At 37.0% G+C, this 22,113-nt stretch overlaps 1 protein-coding gene across 1 annotated transcript in view; it reads left to right on the plus strand.

Moving 5' to 3' along the window:
• The window catches only part of LOC140141575 (serine/threonine-protein kinase PLK1-like), an 83,254-nt gene that overhangs the window by 13,758 nt on the left and 47,383 nt on the right, over positions 1 to 22,113 (plus strand). The window contains 2 exon segments of the mRNA XM_072163486.1: positions 5,687 to 6,358; positions 19,151 to 19,258. Coding sequence (XP_072019587.1) covers positions 5,687 to 6,358; positions 19,151 to 19,258 — 780 coding nt within the window.

Genomic DNA, 22,113 nt, shown 5'->3' on the forward strand with positions numbered 1-22,113 from the left:
AATAATGCAACATAGTGTCCGTCCCTCACGCTACAAATAATGCACGCAACTTTAGCGGCATGGAAAACACAAAATTTGAGACAAATTTTTCTTTTTTCTTTTAGATTATTAAAATATAATCCTTTCCACCAAATTAAAACCATTTTTTATGGAAATTTGAATAAATCCTATTTTTTCACCAAATGTTACCCAATTTCCGATCACACTCTGCTGCTGATGAAAAATCCTAGAGTGCGTTTGGAGTTTTTTTCTGCACTTTACCAGTAGGCCTAATAAATTCATAAAAAAATAATAATCAAATAAACATTTAGAGCGAATGTTTTTACTCACTGCTCATCTGATCCACTTTCCCATGAAATATCGATACTCCTTAGTTTTTTTCCCTGACTTTCCAGACATAATTATGAGTAAACATCAAATTTAATTTAACAATCAAATGATATACATTCGTTTGCATTTTGTATTAACCCTAACACCCAAAAATCTTACAAAATCTTACGATGAAAAATTCTGCGCATGCATGAATCCCAGGGTCTGCGATAGACGTTAATCAGCCTAAGTGTTATATGAGCACGGAATTGCTGGCGGGCAGCAATAACCCGATGTAGCTACCGGTCCGTGATCATGCGGTTGGCATGCGAGGGTCATAGGTTGAATCCGGGGTGCCAAGTCAAAATTCTTCTTCTCCTTGACTTTTTCGGATCTTCTTTGACTTCCGATCCCAAAAAGCAGGGTCCAGTGTTAGGGTTAACTAAGATGTATTTTTCCAGATTAGACCCTACTATAACCCTAACACCCAAAAATCTTACAAAATCTTACGATGAAAAATTCTGCGCATGCATGAATCCCAGGGTCTCATGGCGAGCGCAATCAGCCTAAGTGTTATATGAGCACGGAATTGCTGGCGGGCAGCAATAACCCGATGTAGCTACCGGTCCGTGATCATGCGGTTGGCATGCGAGGGTCATAGGTTGAATCCCGGGGTGCCAAGTCAAAATTCTTCTTCTCCTTGACTTTTTCGGATCTTCTTTGACTTCCGATCCCAAAAAGCAGGGTCCAGTGTTAGGGTTAATATTAATATTAATAATGTACAAACATTAAAAAAAGGGGGCCTAAGAGTATGTCTATTTTTAATCATATACTAATTCCACCATGCCCAAACATATTTTATATCTAGGAAATCGTGTAAAAACTGACCCCTTGTAAATCTATGGAACCCCAAATTCCAATCAAAAATAAAAACAACTTTGTTATCAAATACACTAGGACTATACATTGTATTACAGGAATTTAATCTATGGCGCATTTTAATAAATAAATAGATTAACACGGGTAATGGACGAGAAATATTTGGCAATACCGGATTTACCACAGAGCCAGAGAATAAAGAAATTAATAAAAATAAAAATAAATTAAATGCGAAAATGAAAGCAAGGACATTTGGTGAAGTATTGTTTTAGAATGCGAAGGAGTCCTACATGTTATCCTGGCCCAGGACACTGATTAATTTAAATTCGACCCATAGTTGTTTTATCTACTTTTGCCAGCATTCAACCTGTTCAAGGTGATTTATGCCTATTTTAAATAAAATTCCGAAATCTGAAGTATCAACGTTGTATCGTGCACAAATTATGATCCGAGACTATTTCATTTGACACGGTTGTATGGATTTCAAAAGATCGGTCCTATACTAGATATCGATTAGAGAATTACAGCAAGAGGCTTTGAGGATGCCGTAATCCTCTTGACCATCAACCAATCAGATAGACATATTTCAGAAATATATTCGTAGAGCTGAAACTCTTTCAACTCTGAAATATATATTTCAAGTAATCTCGTTTCACATTTAGCAGCACTTTGGCTTGCAATAAAGGCACGAAGGGGCGGTAATAATGCTAATATACGATTTCAGTCAAATATTGGTGCAAATATACGATTTCGGTCAATTATTTGGCTATTCTTTGCCCAAAATTATGAAATGTATATCAGTAACAACTCTTAGGAGGGTTTTCGAGTAATTTTAACGAAATAATGAGGTAAAATAAAAGAAAACCCACTTACAATTTTGGACTTGACGCTTAACTGTGGTGTTCTAGGGGAATTAAAATATCACTATTAACATGTTCAATTCAAAATCGTTGTCCTACAAGCACATGTCAAATGGCTCGATTCACATTAGGTATAAGTTGGGACATTGTCAGATTGTGTGAACATTACAAATACAAACAATAAGGTTGAAAAAGAAATAGCCATTTAAAAATGATTTTAAAAGATCGTCTATGTAGCTTTATGACGCTGAATAGACCAAATATCTGCCTCTGACGAAAAAAATGTTTTCCATGCTGATTTGTTTTTGTAACAAGTATGTCTTTTCAAAAAGAAAGAAAAAAAGGCGGATATTACTTTTTAAAAACTCAACGCATTACTATTAATAGGCCTATAATTATAATTATAATTATAATTATAATGTTATATTTGATTAGATAACAATAAGCCATGTGTTTGATAATTACAGAAAATAAAATATGCAAAATTGCTTCTCAAAGCAAATTAAATTACCTTGAATATGATTGTATGGTGTTAAAGTATGCAGTTTAAAGTGAATTGTAAACAAAATGTGAAAAAAGAAATGGACCTCTTGCATTATATGACCCCTGGGGGTCACTATTCTTCAATTTGCTCCTCCTCTTCATCCTCCACCCCGCAAATTATGCTAATTATATACCAATTATTCAAATGTTAATAATTTTTTACAACATTTATTGTGCTTACTGTATTGGTCTTATCACAAGCTTTAGTTTGACACCAAATTTAACTACATACATGTAGGCTGTAGGCCTATATTATGAACCCCAAAATGTCGCGCGCATGTTACATCTCCACTTAAAACGCATGGCCACTTACATGTATTGACTTATTTATTGACTTATTTATTTCTTTATTGACTTATTAATTTATTTATTCATTTTTATTTTACAGACATTAAATCATGACAGTTCAATATTGAGTTTACCTATTATTGTATTGACTATGTTAAAGAAATTATCAAAATTTTGCTTACCTAGGTCAACGGGCAATACTTGTTAACAGTCGGGCAACGCTGTGAATTGTAGAAATATATCTTTCTCCGGTTCATAGTTTTATATTCGAAGCCGCATATATTTTGACGACCAAAAAGTATTCGAAGCCGAATATTCGCCTTGGAATATACACTTTGAACCAGCCTTAAGCTGTTATGACAAGTGATATATCATTTTAAAGCTTGTTCAATGGAGATTTCAGTTCTTTAGTAGCTTATACTCGAAAGTGCGACTTTACACTGGATTCATCGTGGATGGTCACATATGTGACATTTTAAAATATGATATGATTTTATTAACCTGTATACAACATAGCAGCCACAAACGGCCGAATTGGCGTTTTTTTTAACGGAGTACCCGTAATTTAAAATAAAAGGCATGTTGATCAGTGTTCTTTGCCCTACTCAATTAATCTGTTTTAAGCTCAGGCTACGCAATAACTGATCAACTTCAAACTTGGTATGAGATGGGATATGGTGGCCTGATGTGCTGTATGTATAGTTCTGTATCATGTTATAATTTGCATATTTCTGATGATATTAATGAGCTTATTTGCATATTTTGCCTATATTTTCATTAGTCCACTGTGCAGCTCCTACACAATAACCGATTAACTTCATTATTATGTTTACAGTAGGGTGGCCACAATGCTAGCTATTGTGTGTACCCCTGCCTACATACACAAATGTATGGTGGAAATTGTAACAGATTCTGCAGCAGTTGGAAAACTTTTGGGCATTTTGAACTCCATATAATCTGTCTCCTAGTAACTTCTGTGCAAACCCGACTACCTAATTAGATAGAAAATTTTCTGCTCGTAATGAAGGTGAATATAGCATTTTTGTACGGTCACGCATAAAAAAGTAAATTTTTGTCATCAAATAAAACTATTTTCCCAAAGATGTACAATTATGCTATATTCAGTATTACAATCTAGACCCTCAGAGCAAAATCCTGTGCAAAAATCAGACAATTTGGTTGTGTAGTTTAGGAAATACAGGCCTTTGAAGGTCATAATTGGCACATAATAGCGCCCTCAATGGTGAAAATCACACATATTTACCTTAAAAGTCCTGGCAAAAGAGTTATTTTTGTGATTTCAGCCATTTTAAAAATGTTGTAAAGAAGCATATAGCAATTATGACCCTGAATTTTTAATATTTGCATAAATGAACATTAAATAAACAAAAACAATACATCTCATGCCTTCTTTGGCTTTATTCCCACAATTATCGCTTCATGAATATGCAAAAATATGACAAAATCAGGATTTTCCTAAAAATGGGGTAAAAATTGCCAATTTTGTGAATCTTTAAAAGGCTGTATCTTCGCAGCTAATTGTCCGATTGAGTTGATTCAAAAGGTTTTTAAAATCATTTTGCAGAAGGAACAATCCTGACAGAAAAAGTAATTCCAGGGGTGGGTTTGAAATTTTCATGTGACCACCCTATTTTCAGGGTTATTAGGAGCTAATAATGATAATATTGGATGGCTTATTTCGCATGATACCATAACATATCGGATTTGTCATACAAATATCGAACTCGCTGTTGGCTCGTCCGATATTTTTATGACTCATCCGATATGTTATGGTATCATGCTCAGCCATCCAATATTATATCATTATTATGTTTTCAGGGTTATTAGGAGTTAAGAAAGCCTAATAATGATAATATTGGATGGCTTATTTCGCATGATACCATAACATATCGGATTTGTCATTCAAATATCGAACTCGCCGTTGGCTCGTCCGATATTTTTATGACTCATCCGATATGTTATGGTATCATGCTCAGCCATCCAATATTATATCAAACTTGATATTGTGATAGCATATGGTGGCCTGATGTGCTGTATAGTTTTGTGTTATTTGCATATTTATGAATATTAATGAGTTTATTTGCATTGCACATTAAACCTTTGTTATTTACACAAATTATGTGGGGCCACCTTAATTACAAACTAGTGCATTCAGTTGCGTTGCCAGCGTATGGACAAATTGCCCTTCTACGCGTGTGTATACGCCCAGCAGGATTAGGTTAGCGTGCACGATTTGAATTAGACTGCATTGCATTCCTTTTTTAAACAATTCATATTATTCCATGCATAAAACACAACGCATCCACATCCCCAGTGACTGCCCTGCCCAGAGATTTTTCTCATGGATAGATAGCTGTTGGATCAGAACAGGATTGGTGGATTTTCCATGGTGAGATTAGAGGGGTGATAAATTTAAATGGTCTATTACAGTAGACTAGATTTGAATCTGCAGCTATGAAATCCAACATGTGGCGTTACTTCAGAAACACAGTAGGTGTATAGCACAGTTTGGACATTATGCCACTGAACTTATTGCATTGATACAATTGGACTATGATATCTAGTCCAAGGATTTGGATCTGAGACTGGTTTAAAGGGAAGATAAAAGTAAATCAAACCAAAATCGCGCTAGAATATTTTCATGAGTCCAACACAATACGAGCGGTAAGATTCCCAGTCGTCACTACAAGCTAACAAGGCAGTGTAGAGGACTGATGGATTTAGTCAAGGACAGAAACATTATTATTGACCTTTTGGTGACCTTTAAACTTTTTAAATCTTTTCAGATGGATAACAGAGGAACAGAAACAGAGATAGATTCATATAAGGATGTGGTCACACACGATTGGATGTCATCACCATCAAGAAATACGCCATCACCACGACAACCACCAAGTCCAGCCCCACGAACAAGTATAGAGATCAGAGGTCAAAATTTGAACTCTCCGCTAAGGTCAGAAGCCAAATTTAACAGCAAGGTTAATGATGTGTTACTACGTCAACCACCATGTCCAGCTCCAAGAACAAGTATAGAGGTCAAAGGTCATAATCTAAACCAAACGCCACAGAAATCAGTAGTCAAAAGATGTACAAAGGTCACAGAAGATAACCAAACGCCACAGAAATCAGTAGTCAAAAGAAGTGCAAAGGTCACAGAAGATGGTGTACCAGATAGAAGTGAGAATACATGTGTAACTCCTACTAATGGATCCAATAAAAAGAGACAACTCCCCAGTGAAAAACTCACAACAAATGAGTCTTTGAAATCAGAACAAGGTCAACAAACTTTATCTTCACCAATGCAAGAAAAACAGTCAAAGACAACAGATAGTCCTTCAAAACCCACCAAGGTCAAAGGTCATGGTAGTCCATCATCTATGCGACATCCAGAGTTGCCGCCTATGATTCGTGATCCAAAGACTGGTGACATGTACAAAAGAGGGCGCCTTTTGGGGAAGGTAATTATTTATTTTTTATTTTAAAGTAATTAATATTATCAGGCTGCTAATTGTTCTTGCTGTTTGTTGTTTTTAACTAACAAATAACTTGATCAATAAAAATCATCCATGCTCATCACAAAAACAGCCTCACATTAGATGCTGTTCCCCATTTGGTGTGTAATCTCATCTGTTTCAACTCATTCGTATAGCCATCTTTCTGTAAAGCATCTGCTGAATTTTGGAATAAATTCTGTCTCTTCATGTTAAAGGAGGATTTCGTGATCCTAGCATCCTCTTTTTATGACATTTTTCAGTAGATGTCCACGAAAAAAGCTTATTTCCAAAATTTCAGTTGATTCCGATTTTGCGTTTGCGAGTTATGCATGATTATGTGTATTACACTGCTCCATAGACAATGTGTTGTAATTTCGTTCTGGTGCACCAGAGCGAAATTCTAATTTAGCGATATTTTTGCTAAGCAATTAATCTGCAAGAAATATTTGGTACATAAACATTATGTAGCCAGAGGTATCCAGTGGTGTAAAAATCTCAACTTTTTTTTTTTTTTTTTGGGGGATGAGGCTGTGGATCACGAAATGCCCCTTTAAAACTCTGAGACTTAATGCAAGCATCACTCTGCATCCTGGACCCACCCTCCTCAGAGGTCACCAAATATAGACGTCTATTAGATGCCTAAGCCTGACCCTGACCTATTTGTTGTTGTAGTGAAGTCCTGAGGCTGACGTTCTTTGTTCTTCATTGGGTGAAGCTTTACCTATTACAAATCATGAAAGGTGTGAAGCTTTGACTAGTAATTTGTGTTTTCTGGTGATGTGACATCGTATCCACTACCTGTCGCCATGCTTCCTATAAATCCCCAATGATAGTTGGTTCACAAAAGTGAAGCCTCACCTATGGAAATATTTCAAAGGGTGAAGCCTGGACTAACACATTTGCTGATAAGAGTGATGCTTTGCCTTTGCTTTTTGTAAAGTATGTGAAGTGATGGTGAAATCCTGACGTTACAAATAATTGGCTCAGGTGAAGAAAGGTGATGACCTGAGGAGGGTGGGTCCAGGCTGCAGAGTGACGCCTGCATAAGGTTGGTCTGAACCAAGGCATGTTTTAAAAATGCAGAATTCCACTTTTCTTGAATTCTATATGGTCATTTTCACAGTAAAGGGTGTAACTTTTGATTTTTGGGTCAAAATTTCAAACCACTTAAATATGTTTCTGTTTACTGAAATCATGCATAGAAGCAACTTAAATTCCAGTAAAATAATGTTTCAAGGCTTAAACCTTTTGATTTCTAATAAAAAATTTGACATTTCCATAACATTTTAGTTAAAATCTAAGAAAAAATGTATTTTACATAACCTCAGAAAATTATGACATGAAAGCTGGAATACATGTGAAATCCCATTCCAAAGTAAGTCAACAGATATAAGTTAAATTTTATACCATGTTTTGCTATGTTTGTAATTGCAGTTTTGAAAATTTTTAACATGAAGTGTCATTTATAATGGAAATTTCCAAACCTTAAACATATTTTTTAAGTTTTAATTGGGTTCCTAAAATAATTTGAATGTATAACTTCATGTACAAATACTACTTGATGAAAGGAACCTCCCAGCCAAGTTTCACAGAAATTGGAGTTATTTTTTAGAATTGGCAATTCAAGCGATTTGTGTTTCGGAGGCTTCAGTTAACAACACAGGTGATCATAAAAGTAAAATATTTGGCTAACCACTACAAGTTGACATAAAAAAATAGGTAAAAAATATCACAATTACCAATTTTCATGCTTTGCTTCTAAGTATTGAATTTCAGTTGTGACAAAAATTAAATTATCACAGCAAGTCATTTTTTTTTGTTTCGGAGGCTTCATGTTAACAATTGTTAAACATTGCAGAAGTAGTTTTTTTGAAAACAACAGTGTTGGGATCATCTAAGCTGTTATTTTCTTGTGTATATTGAATCAATGATTCTATGCGGCAGATATTGTAGATTTATCACATGTTAATTTTTTCACCCATTTGTTAAGTATGGTGTTTTTTGCATGTGAAGCCTCGAAACAGGCTTTTTGGGTATCGGTATATTTTTCAAACATTAACCATAATGTCAAAATTTTTTTTAATTTATGACATTCTGCACATATCAAGTAATAATTACAATGCAGATATCAGTATGAAACACACCAATTTAGATATGCATAGATGATAATTAATCTTATTGTTGTTTCGGAGGCTTCATTTGTTTCGGAGGCTTCAATTGTTAACGGAAAGTTTGTATTGGGTCCCATTTTCAAACGGTGATATATATCTCCACGATTTAAAAACATGTGACTTGAGGATCTACTTTGCTACATTTTGATAAATAGATTGGATGAGCTCTTTTATTTATATTTGCACAAGCTTGCTGAACAGTTTGTTTGGAGGCTTCAAAAAGTTAACGGAAAAACGGCTCTTTGAAGTCAAGATTTTATAAAAATTTTAAAAGCTTGCAAATCGACTAATTTTTGTTACCCATTTCAAGTTAAGATAACAACTGTTATGAATCAAGAAGAAGTGAAGAAATAACCAAGAATTATGAACCAAAGCTACACCCACAAAGTTTGTTAACAATTGTTAACGGAAAATGAAGCCTCGAAACGACAAATATCGAAGTCCGGTTCTCAAAAATACAGGGCTGTTCACAATTAAATCTAATGTGGCAGTGTTTACTGAACATATGACTGTACTTTCAGGATAAGAAAAATTATCCATGAACTAACTGAAGAAAACACAGGGTTTTACAAAAATGTTACTGTTTTTTATAGTTTTTCAAAATGGCAATATTAAGTACATTTAAGCCTGCTAAAACTGAACGCAGTAACTCCCAAAGCTGATTATGCTACCCAAGGTAGCTGCTAACTAGATGACTTATGTGGCCAAAAATCATGGAATTCTGTGGCTTTATTAGAACACTACGGATTAAAATGTTAAAAATCCAAAGTTACACCCTTTACCGTGAAAATGACCATATTCATTAGTCTGTGTACTTAAAGTTTGAACTGAAAAATTTTAGGTTTTTTACCAAATTTCTATTATTTTAAATATGGTATTTCATCCTTTTCCATCTGAAATCGTCCACATGGTCAATGGCGGGAAATTTTGCTAATCTCGTTACTAAAGGGGCGCGTATGTTTGCCTTGCGCCCGACGCAAAACGCAACAAGCCTGACAGCGTTTCCCTGTGCGCTACTAATAATACGCGTGCGATTCATCCTCCCCTGTGTCTCGCGCGAGACTTGAAAACAACTTCTCTGACCGAAGACATGGCCGGCCGGGAAATTCATACGGCTTGAGGGGAGAACAATTATTCCTCTTTTTTATGGAAAATAATGCTTGGATTTTCGTAAAATGTGTGCGGAAGTTGTATCTTAATTACGACTACGAGCTGCGTGAATTACAGGAATCAAGATTATCACATTTGAAAACAAGGGTTGCTTGATTGCTGTCTACTGCCACTTTTGATACAAAACAGCGATTTATAACGTGTTCATTTTCGTGCATGTTTTCAATTTTTTGTGCAAGCTAACAGATTAATTATAGAAAATAAAGGTAAGATTTTGGTCTTATCGTGTACAGCTCCTTTTTCCTCTAGGGACGGTTCTTTCATTTTTTTTAATTTCCGTCCAAAAACAAAAATATACTGTCAAATTTCAACCATTTTTATCGAATATTTCTAAAAGATGGTCAAAATTCAAAAAAATAAAAAAACGGATCCTAGATTTTCATATTTTCAATTTTTGTGCAAGCTAACAGATTAATTATAGAAAATAAAGGTAAGATTTTGGTCTTATCGTGTACAGCTCCTTTTTCCTCTAGGGACGGTTTTTTCATTTTTTTAAATTTCCGTCCAAAAACAAAAATATACTGTCAAATTTCAACCATTTTTATCGAATATTTCTAAAAGATGGTCAAAATTCAAAAAAATAAAAAAATGAATCCTAGATTTTCATACCTAGTTTTTGAAAATCAATAAGAAAAACTTTTTACTGAAACAATAATTAGTACGGTGTACGTAAATTTTTGGGTCAAAATCACTCTTTTTGATGATTTTCTCCAAAAGTAACCATTTTTACATAAATCTGACGTCACCGTTGGATTTGTCAGGTCATTTTCCATTCTAAATATGTATACTTTTTATACTTTAGTTCAACAATTTAGAAGTTACAAGACCAAAACGTTTTTCATAATTCCATGGTTCAGACCAACCTTTTACAAATAACAATTCATCTGTCAAATCACGGCCATTTGTTACTACATGAAAATGAAACAATTCCTCTTCAACCCCTTGGGCAATCTACAGCTTTTGGGCAACATTAGCCAAGATATTTTAAAAGTGATGTTTTTGAACAAAACTACCAGGGCTTATCAGCTTGTTATTGTACAGAATTGTGTCCAGCTCCAACAAAACCGGGAACAAGTCGCCAGACCTTTAAAGATGACATTACCATAAAAAAAATTTTTGGAATTCTTAATTTCATGGTATTTGATAGACTTTCAAATCCTTAAAATTACTTATTAAAAAGAGGTTTATTTATCACTAAATTAAATAACAGTTGAACTATGATTATCCCTATATGGTCATGTTTTTTGAGGTGGGACCCAATTGTGTCACATCTTGCAATTTGTCAAAAATCAACTCCTTTTTTGTATTTTTGATTATATTTCAAAAAGTTTTCACCCAAACTAGTAAAAGTATACATTTTTAGAAGGCATATATTGTCATGATTGCAAATCTGTAAAGTTTGAGTGGATATACAGGGTGTACCAAAAAATATACAGGGTGATTCCATTGAAAAATACAGAAAAAATTAAATTTCTTTACCGCTCCAAAATTTCTACATAGTATATTAAATTGGAAAATGAACTTGATATTTGGAATGTACACAGTTAGTCCTTTCATTAAATATATAGTTTGCACTATATCTGTTAAGCCCATTGTGTTATACAGGGTGTGAAAAAAAACTGTAAATTAAATTGTGTAATTTATGTAAAATTTCCTTAAGTGCCATTAAATTTGGAAAATTATATTCAATAGTTTACAGAATTGCTATAATATCAAATTTAAATATCCAAATCCTATATAGGGTGTTCCAAAAATCAATATACAGTGAATAATTAGTAACAAAGGTACCGGTACATGTACATGTACATGTAGGCATATATACATGCACAATTAGCCTACATCAATAAACTATAACAATAACCAGAGATCAATATGTCATCAGATTAAATTCTTTGACTGTAATAATCTCCTTTGAGAAGATTTATTTTATATTTCAAAGATAAAACAATATTGAAATTTATTTTATATGCATGCATGCAAAATTAAAGCCCATTGTATTGTATGACCCACATTCCACTGCATTCATTAAAAGCTTGTTAAGATTAACTAGGCAATTATAGTTATAGAAAGTTAAAAAAAATAAGATTAACATTATGCAAATGCATTTTTACTTCTACTGGGTAACATTGAACAAAGTGCATAAATTTTATTAATGAACATCAACTTCCCATTGGAATTACACAGAGCTCCTCCGCTTCCGGCTCCTCCACTTCCGGCACCACCCCTGACTAATTAACTTAATTAAGCGGTTGTAATTAATTAATACATTTGTTAATTTATATTTGTTATTAATTCATTAGATTAATAATTTATCTTCAAAATAAGACCAAAACCATTTGTTCATGATGAATTTTAGCAAAAATATAGGAATAAGTAGACAAAATGATTGAGCAAAATGTGACAGCACCACCTTTTTTAGGGTCCCAGTATAAAAAACATGACCATATATTCAATCCTGTGTAAGGCAGGAAACCAATTGGCCCATCACTCAGAATAGCAATTTGGCAAAAATATCACTTAAGGTATCATTTACAAAATTATCCATATCTTGAAAGGTATTGATGCTATATAATTTTGGTATCATAAAGCTTGCTTGTTGAGTGTTAACATTTTATTTAAATCATGGAATGTCAAAAATGCGACTTGTTCTTGGTTTTGTCAGAGCGGATGCTGCGGATCACAATTATATAACTAAAATCATATGATTTTCGCGCATGTTACAGAGTATGTCTTCACCAGATGCTTTCGCCTGTACTTGAAGCATGTATGGCCCACATAATTTAATAAAGAATATTTTTAGTCCTATGTGGTGAAAATGTTGCCCATTCCTGCCTTTTAATAAAAAAACAAACAAATTGGATCATCTTATCAAATTCTTCACTTTTATGATTTATTCAAAAGATTGTATTGTAATTTTCATTAAATATACATGTTTACTACATGTATAAATACCGGTTTTTTAAAATCAATATTAGACTACATGTACAATACGGTAGCAGTATTTTGGCAGTTCGCACTCAACAAAATGAATGCAATGTGAAGGGAATGATATGGTGCAAATGAGCCAGCTTTCAGTGATATGACCCCTCATTTGGGTAGAAAGTTACTAGCAACCCTGTGAGCAAGGCAGCAGTAGCACAAAGCCTTATTTCCTGATGTGTTAGCATGTACCATGATCACACACTAGACAGTCTTGCCTTCCCATCATGCACCTCTCTACACAGGTGTCTACCGGTCCAGTTAAAAGTGCCAAATTTCTTTAAACATTTTATAAATTTCAGAATTGAACATTTTCATTAAATGACCATTTAGAATTGGCATGTAAAATGCATTATTAGAAAATAAAGGATTTATCAACTCTTACTATCTTGCAAACAAGTAAGCAGGGACATATATCATAGGATGATTTGATGTTAGTCTAGTCTAGTGACTAGTACACAAACCCTCTGATCATGATCACCACAGGTCCTGCGACTGCCTCTCCCCTCTCAAAGTGGTCAGGTTTCCTATAATTAGCCAATATAGGCTAGCCTATGTGGATCCATTTTATTGATTTATCTTTCTTGGTGATGTAAAATTGTTAGCACTGGTATAGGGCCTGATGGCTTTAAGCCTGACCACTAGCCATGCTTTGAGAAACTAGCCCTTAGTAACTGCTACCAGCCTCTTGATTCACAGGCACATCCAGAACAGCTCAGGGTAGGTCATGGTTTTCATATTTTGCTGTATGAGCTCATAGTAATCATTGAAAAGCTTATTTTGAGGAGCATTTCCTTAGAGAATAAAAGATAGGATTTTGTCTTTTGCCTATCCAATATCGTGTCATAATGGATGGGCTGGCCGATATTTTGAGTAGTGGATGCTGGCCCATCTATTATGACACGATATTGGATAGGCAAAAGACAAAATCCTATCTTTTATTCTCATTCTTATTCAGGTAATTTTTGCGAGAAAAACTGCCTTTTTCAGACAAAAATAAAGTTACTTTTGTGAGGACATCCCCATTGTTTTAAATGAACGAAACCATCACGAACATCTAAGCCGCCGAATCGCGTTCTTAGTTCTCGCACGTGTTTTACGCGGACGCATTATCGCGCGATCATTGCGGAGCAACAAGCGTGCCGCCGTTGCGTGGCGGCGCGCGCCCTGACTAATATCACTATCAACTATTGTGAGATATTATACACCAGAAAGCCAATCAAATTACGTGAATTCTTTACAAGACGCACCCATTGAATAAGAATGTCTTCTAATAATCTCAAAGAGTGAATAGGAGTCATAGGACTGAACACGCTGACATTATAGCTCAATTTATTATGGTGGATATGGTCACAATTCTTTGCGAGAATGTAAATGAAACAATTTCCAAAATCTCCTAAACCTGCAATGCACCCTGGGAAGATGTGATATTGAAGTACAGGAAGTTATCTTGGCTAATCATTTCCCATTTACCCCCTACTCACTGAGCACGCTCAAGTCCATGGATGGACACCTAGGATTGGTTACTTGGATGATTATATCATGTAATTAACCAATCAGAGGCTCTGTAAGTAACTATGTTGGCTAATCATTTCCATTCCCCCATACTCATTATATTCAAGTCCATGGGCAGCAGAGGATTGGGCTATTCCAGTTGAAATCCATATACCCCCATGGAAGATGTGGCTTTAATCTTCCACCCAGAGAGTGTGAATTTTGAATTGGGTTACCTGAATGGGTGACTCCATTTGAATTACACCTCCTGTGTGGGAGATTAAGGCCAGGTCTTCCATAGGGGTGTATGGATTTCAACTGGAATAGCCCATTATTCTCTGTGTAAAGAATTGATTTGTGTCAAAATCTGAAATTGTTTAAAAGTGAAAAGTAAGTTATTAAAATTGTCATTACATTACAGTAGTATTGACAAAGTTGAAGTGCCAAATAAATGTGGAATTTCTCTATTTAAAGGCCCATTCAGTGATTTGCTTATCTGGATGATCGTAAAAATCATCAAAATTTAGGTTTTGGTACCTTTGTCATTGTCATAGATGTGCTAACACAGCCTGTTAGTGGTTCAGCCGGAAGCCGTGTATTTAAGACAAAATGAGGCATTTTACCCCGCATTTTACATGAATCTGTAATTTATATACTGACAGCAGACGTCATTTTCACAACTAACGCGTCTGCAGAATCGCCGTTGTGTAGCACAATGCTACGTCTGAAGGAACAGTGACGCGCGGGGTCAAGACACAGTGTGGTAGTAGGGGAGCGGAAGTTTTTACTACAATGTACTTCACCGCGTGCATGTAATTGCACAGGAGTGGGGAAGTAGGCAAAATACCGTACTCGGACGCTGGCGTTATTAACCAATAAGATGTTTGGATCACCGTACCTAATAAATATTTATGAGGAATAGTAACATGAATTATTTCCTGACCTCTTAACCACAGGGTTGGTGGGCTACATTATAAGCTATTCTAGACACAGGGAATGTAACGGAGAAACTGTGCATGTGAGATGTGGGTTCAAGAGAAATTAATGTTCACATGCGTGAACAAAAACTTTGACTTTTTATATTAAATGTTGAAGCCGATAGCTTGAGTCCAAGTGCCTGTTTACAAGCAGCAATTGCTACTGTAGGGTTCCACTCAATTGATCATGAGTCATCTCCACAGAGACGGAATATAGGGTTAACTCCAAAGTTTCCTAAACTACTGATCCACCCAGCGTAGGCATGTTCACATGGTGGGAGTAAGTGTTGGAGTAGCGCTGGTCAGAATAACCACCCATGGAGTAGTGACTGTGTGAACAATGGTTGGAGTAAGCCAGGAGTAAGAGTAGCCCTGGTTGGAGTAGCCACCCACAGAGAGGGTAGAGTAGTAACTGTGAACGATGGTTGGAGTAAGGCAGGAGTAAGTGTTGGAGTAGCCCTGGTTGGAGTAGCCACCCACAGAGAGGGTGGAGTAGTGACCGTGTGAACGATGGTTGGAGTAAGGCAGGAGTAAGTGTTGGAGTAGCCCTGGTTGGAGTAGCCACCCACAGAGAGGGTAGAGTAGTAACTGTGAACGATGGTTGGAGTAAGGCAGGAGTAAGTGTTGGAGTAGCCCTGGTTGGAGTAGCCACCCACAGAGAGGGTAGAGTAGTAACTGTGAACGATGGTTGGAGTAAGGCAGTGTTGGAGTAGCCCTGGAGTAACCACCCACAGAGAGGGTAGAGTAGTGACTGTGTGAATGATGGTTGGAGTAAGGCAGGAGTAAGTGTTGGAGTAGCCCTGGTTAGAGTAACCACCACAGAGAGGGCGGAGTAGTGACTGTGTGAACGATGGTTGGAGTAAAAAGGCAGGAGTAAGTGTTGGAGTAGCCCTGGTTGGAGTAGCCACCCACAGAGAGGGTAGAGTAGTAACTGTGATCGATGGTTGGAGTAAGGCAGGAGTAAGTGTTGGAGTAGCCCTGGTTAGAGTAACCACCCACAGAGAGGGCGGAGTAGTGACTGTGTGAACGATGGTTGGAGTAAAAAGGCAGGAGTAAGTGTTGGAGTAGCCCTGGTTGGAGTAGCCACCCACAGAGAGAGTAGAGTAGTAACTGTGAACGATGGTTGGAGTAAGGCAGGAGTAAGTGTTGGAGTAGCCCTGGTTGGAGTAGCCACCCACAGAGAGGGTAGAGTAGTAACTGTGAACGATGGTTGGAGTAAGGCAGGAGTAAGTGTTGGAGTAGCCCTGGTTGGAGTAGCCACCCACAGAGAGGGTAGAGTAGTAACTGTGAACGATGGTTGGAGTAAGGCAGGAGTAAGTGTTGGAGTAGCCCTGGTTGGAGTAGCCACCCACAGAGAGGGTAGAGTAGTAACTGTGAACGATGGTTGGAGTAAGGCAGGAGTAAGTGTTGGAGTAGCCCTGGTTGGAGTAGCCACCCACAGAGAGGGTAGAGTAGTAACTGTGAACGATGGTTGGAGTAAGGCAGGAGTAAGTGTTGGAGTAGCCCTGGTTGGAGTAGCCACCCACAGAGAGGGTAGAGTAGTGACTGTGAACGATGGTTGGAGTAAGGCAGGAGTAAGTGTTGGAGTAGCCCTGGTTAGAGTAACCACCCACAGAGAGGGCGGAGTAGTGACTGTGTGAACGATGGTTGGAGTAAAAGGCAGGAGTAAGTGTTGGAGTAGCACTGGTTAGAGTAACCACCCACAGAGAGGGTAGAGTAGTAACTGTGAGCGATGGTTGGAGTAAGGCAGGAGTAAGTGTTGGAGTAGCACTGGTTGGAGTAGCCACCCACAGAGAGGGTAGAGTAGTAACTGTGAACGATGGTTGGAGTAAGGCAGTGTTGGAGTAGCCCTGGAGTAACCACCCACAGAGAGGGTAGAGTAGTGACTGTGTGAGCGATGGTTGGAGTAAGGCAGGAGTAAGTGTTGGAGTAGCCCTGGTTAGAGTAACCACCACAGAGAGGGCGGAGTAGTGACTGTGTGAACGATGGTTGGAGTAAAAGGCAGGAGTAAGTGTTGGAGTAGCCCTGGTTGGAGTAGCCACCCACAGAGAGGGTAGAGTAGTAACTGTGAACGATGGTTGGAGTAAGGCAGGAGTAAGTGTTGGAGTAGCCCTGGTTGGAGTAGCCACCCACAGAGAGGGTAGAGTAGTAACTGTGAACGATGGTTGGAGTAAGGCAGGAGTAAGTGTTGGAGTAGCCCTGGTTGGAGTAGCCACCCACAGAGAGGGTAGAGTAGTAACTGTGAGCGATGGTTGGAGTAAGGCAGGAGTAAGTGTTGGAGTAGCCCTGGTTGGAGTAGCCACCCACAGAGAGGGTAGAGTAGTAACTGTGAACGATGGTTGGAGTAAGGCAGGAGTAAGTGTTGGAGTAGCCCTGGTTAGAGTAACCACCCACAGAGAGGGTGGAGTATTGACTGTGTGAACGATGGTTGGAGTAAGGCAGGAGTAAGTGTTGGAGTAGCCGTGGTTAGAGTAACCACCCACAGAGAGGGTGGAGTAGTGACTGTGAATGATGGTTGGAGTAAGGCAGGACTAAGTGTTGGAGTAGCCCTTAGGCCTGGCACCAAGATTAAACATGTGTACGGTTAGGGTTATTGTACATACATGTTTTTCCTAGATTTAGCCCAAATTAACCCTAACCGAACCAAATCTCACTAAAGCTCACTATGAAAAGCACTGTGCAAGCATGGATTCCAGGTGATGCGATGACACATCAGCCCAAGTCATATATACCCAGGAAATCACTGGCCGGGCCGGTGTAACCGCTGTGGGTACAGGGCCGTCATCTTGTGCGTGGCATGCGAGGGGTCGGAGGGTCGAATCCCGGGGGTGCCAGGTGACTTTGTTCATCTTCTCTCCTTTTTTTGTTTGTTCTTTAACTTCCGGTAAAAAAAAAAAAACATGAGTACGGTTAGGAATATCATTCACATAAATTTACAAATGAACTGTAAAATAAAAAATAAAAACTTGCATCTGTCTGATGATGTCACACACATGACCAACCCGTTGTTGACTCCTGACAAGAAAATAACATTAGAAAAAATTTTAATATTTTTGAAAAGTAGGGCCTACAGACTTTAGGGTAACTATTAGGGTAACTATTATACAAAAGATATGATGTCATGTGTTTTATTCATAAAGCAGGAACATGAGAATTAGTGTGTAATACCCCTAGTCACACCTGTCCAAAGAATGGCCCAATAGCCCAGTGTCCTAAAAAGAACATAAATAGCCTCAGAATTACTAATGCAACACATTTACACTATCAAATCATTTTTATGTGTAATTGTTATTATTACAAATTTGTCTATTTTCAATAAGTGTATTTGTGAGCAGAATTTAATGTTTTATGTTTTGAGTGCTTGTGTAGTATGTTGCATAAAATGTGAGTGCTATCTGATATGCTGATTAATACTGGTCATATTTATTTGTGTACAGCCATATCAAAACGGTGCACTTGTCGGCTGCTACATGTACATGTGTCTCATTTCATTTTACATAAATAGCTAGGAACAAATACCAGACTCATCCCAAGTGGAAGTCACTTCAAATTATCCCAAGTCACATGGTTTAAGAATACAGAGAACATTCCTTAACCATGTGATTTGGGAACCTCAACTTAGGATGAGTCTGGTATTTTATGTGAAATGAGACACATTTAACAGCCGACAAGTGCATGGTTTGATATGGATGTACACATTTGTGCATTTTGGGCACTATACCTTGAAATTGTATTCAGATTTCAACCATAAAATCATCATCATAGTCATGACTGACTGCTTGGTATTGACTATTAAAAATACTACAAACTTACACCTAAAGTGGAGCAACGTACCCTACAGAATGGTAATATAAACACGCTAAATATTTTCAATGTGCCTTTTAGCATTGAAGCAGATTATACTTAGTGCATTGACCTTTAAATGATTAATCTACCTAATTTCATTATTTTAATCCTATTTCTAGGGAGGATTTGCCCGTTGCTATGAGCTAGTCCACATGACAACCAACCGTCTATTCGCTGGGAAAATTGTACCGAAGGCTCGCATTGCTAAACCACAGCAACGGGAAAAGGTAAGGCAAGGATCTCATGCTCATCTTTCAAGGCAGAGTTCTTGAAGCTTAATGTATCTGTACATGTTGGGTATTATAACTCATACCCAACAACTAAACCTTTTATGCTATGAATGTTGAATGGAAGACATTGAACTATGGCATTTGAAATGAGGCCATTAGGCTCATTGTGCCTCCATTCCCATTAATCAAAGTACCATACATCTATTCAACTGACTAATTATGAACCACAACAAAAACCACCCAATATACATTGAACAAGTGTTTAAATTGCTGCCACTCATTATTGTGCACCCACCCACCCACCTGCCACCAGACTATTGTTTGGATGAATTTTCTTCAGAGGCCAATCTCTGAATCTTTGCAATGCTCATCTGCCAGGGCACAGTTCTTTTTATGTTCCTACATTCACTGAATGACCTTTCAGTATGAGTACAACATCTCAGTCCACAACTTGAGGTCAATTTGGAGCCTTGATTGTTTAATGGAAGTTAATGAACTTTGCCACTAAAGGTGATGTCATTTTGGCAGGTTCTAGCTTACTCTGGCACTATTGGCCTCAAGGGTTTACATTACAAAGCCATTGTTCTTCAATACAAAATTCTACTTAATACAAACAATACTGGTAGCATGAGATTAATAGGGCCATGCAATTTATGTAAATCCAAATCCTAAATGAAAATAAAAGTACACATAATTTGGACTATCCAATCATGAAAATGAAATTGGCAATTAGTTTATGAGTTGAAACAACTGCAGTGGAAATTATGCAAATTACTGTACCGTTGAACTTGCTCTGAGCTGCAGACGACAAGTTTCAATTTTTTTTTTCAAATTCATAAAAATGTCAGAATTGTAAATTTTCATGACTGGATTTGGAATCGGCATGAAAAATGTATTAAAATGAGTACAAACAAGCCTAGTATTTGTTCAGGGGTTCTTAAGATTGCTCTTGATATTCTGAGAAAATATCTCAAATCTTAGCAACTTTTTATTTCAAGGTTTTATGGGCCTGAGCTTTCGATCCTAGCAGGATCTTTATCAAAGGCAGAGAACTTTTTATGTAAAAGTCTATGGCTAACACACAGATCTAGAGCATTATAGGTTGCACTTCCAAGTTCCAAGGGCGCGTTTTGGCTACTTAAGAGTGCAAAATAGGGGGTCTCAGCAAATTTCAAGAGGCCATATCTTTGAATCTAGATAGCGTATGACTTAAATATTTATTTTGTGTTGGGCTTAGTGGTTGTTCATTTTAGTATAGTGCCTTAGGGTCGAAATCGTTACACGAGTGACAAAAGTGCCAAATTTGGTACACAGGTTTGTATGACCCTAAAGTTCATGAAAAGAAGCGGCTCCAAAAATATGGACTTTATTTTGGCCTTTTTTGGGCTAAAAAACCCAATTTTTGGTCAAAATTACAACTTTTTTGATATTAATGTATCTAACCTATAGTCTAGGGGTGGGCACTGACCCAAATTTTTTTCAGGAAGCAGTTTTTCTATGGCCAAATTTCATCAGGAAAAAGAATCTGTCAAAAAAAATTTCACCAGATGAAGTCTTCTGTCGGGTTTTGGCGAAAATTCAAAATGGCCGCCAAAATAGGTGTTTTTTAGGGATTTTACCACTATTAGTATAGTTTTAGTCCAAAAGCACCAAGTAATATGTCTTTCTATATGTTTTTGAGGCCGCTTATTCCATATCTGCCATTAATATAATGGCCATATGAATATCTAGATGGCTAAAATTCAAAATGGCCGCCAAAATAGGTGTTTTTTTTTCAAGATTTTGCCACTTTTTGTATAGGTTTAGCCCAAAATCACCAAGTAATATGTCTTCCTATTTGTTTTTGAGGCTGCTAATTCCAAATCTACCATTTCTATAATGGCCAAATGAATATTAGGTTAGATAATGGTAACAATTCAAAATGGCATAAAATCACCTTTTTAAAAAAGACTTTCTGCGGACAGTGAGCCATTTATATTGATATATTGAGTAATGTGTCTTTTAGGTGTTTTCATTTCTTGAGACTATGAATCTCTACTCTATTAAAAGGGCATTTCATGATCCACAGCCTCATCCCCCACTTTTCTCAAAAAAGTTGAGATTTTTATATCACTGGAAACCTCTGGCTACATAATGTTTATGTACAAAATATTTCTTGCAGATTAATTCGCTTTGCAAAGATAACGTGAAATTTGAATTTCGTTCTGGTGCACCAGAACGAAATTACAACGCATTGTCTATGGAGCAGTGTAATACATAGACTTCTCCGTAGTCCACTTGCCAAGTTGTGCACTACTCTGGCTATTAAAAAACTCTGATTTAATTAATGAGTGCACAATTGATAGATTTTCACAACTGATCTTTTCAGTCACCGTGACGCCCTCTGTTTGTTAGCTTCCCAAGTGGACTACTGACTTTGTTTTGAGAGTTAGGCCAATTTCTGGCCTAACTAAAATTGGTGATGATGTAATGCATCTTTAAAAATGAATCTGGCTTGTGATTGGTCGCCCAGATCTCGTTATTGTTTAAATCCTCCCGACGCGTACTGGTACCATTATAACTATACATGGTACACAACTATCTAGGGAATGCGGCGCTTTTGTGCTGGTGGATGAACGTATGCATCTAGCGCGTATTGTACCACCATGCTTAGTCTTGTGGTTAGATTGTATTGATAAACAAGTATGATTGACAGTGTGTGAGTCCCGGGTAAAGTTCTGCTTAAAAGTGAAAGTCCATAGTCGGTTTTTCGAATAATAAACTGGCAGATTCTAAAATTAGAATTAATTATGCCATTATGATATGTTGCATTCAATAATATAAGCCTACGTAGGGCCTATACTTTACTTTTA

Source organism: Amphiura filiformis, chromosome 19 (genome assembly GCF_039555335.1).
Source record: "Amphiura filiformis chromosome 19, Afil_fr2py, whole genome shotgun sequence".
NCBI lineage: Eukaryota > Metazoa > Echinodermata > Ophiuroidea > Amphilepidida > Amphiuridae > Amphiura > Amphiura filiformis.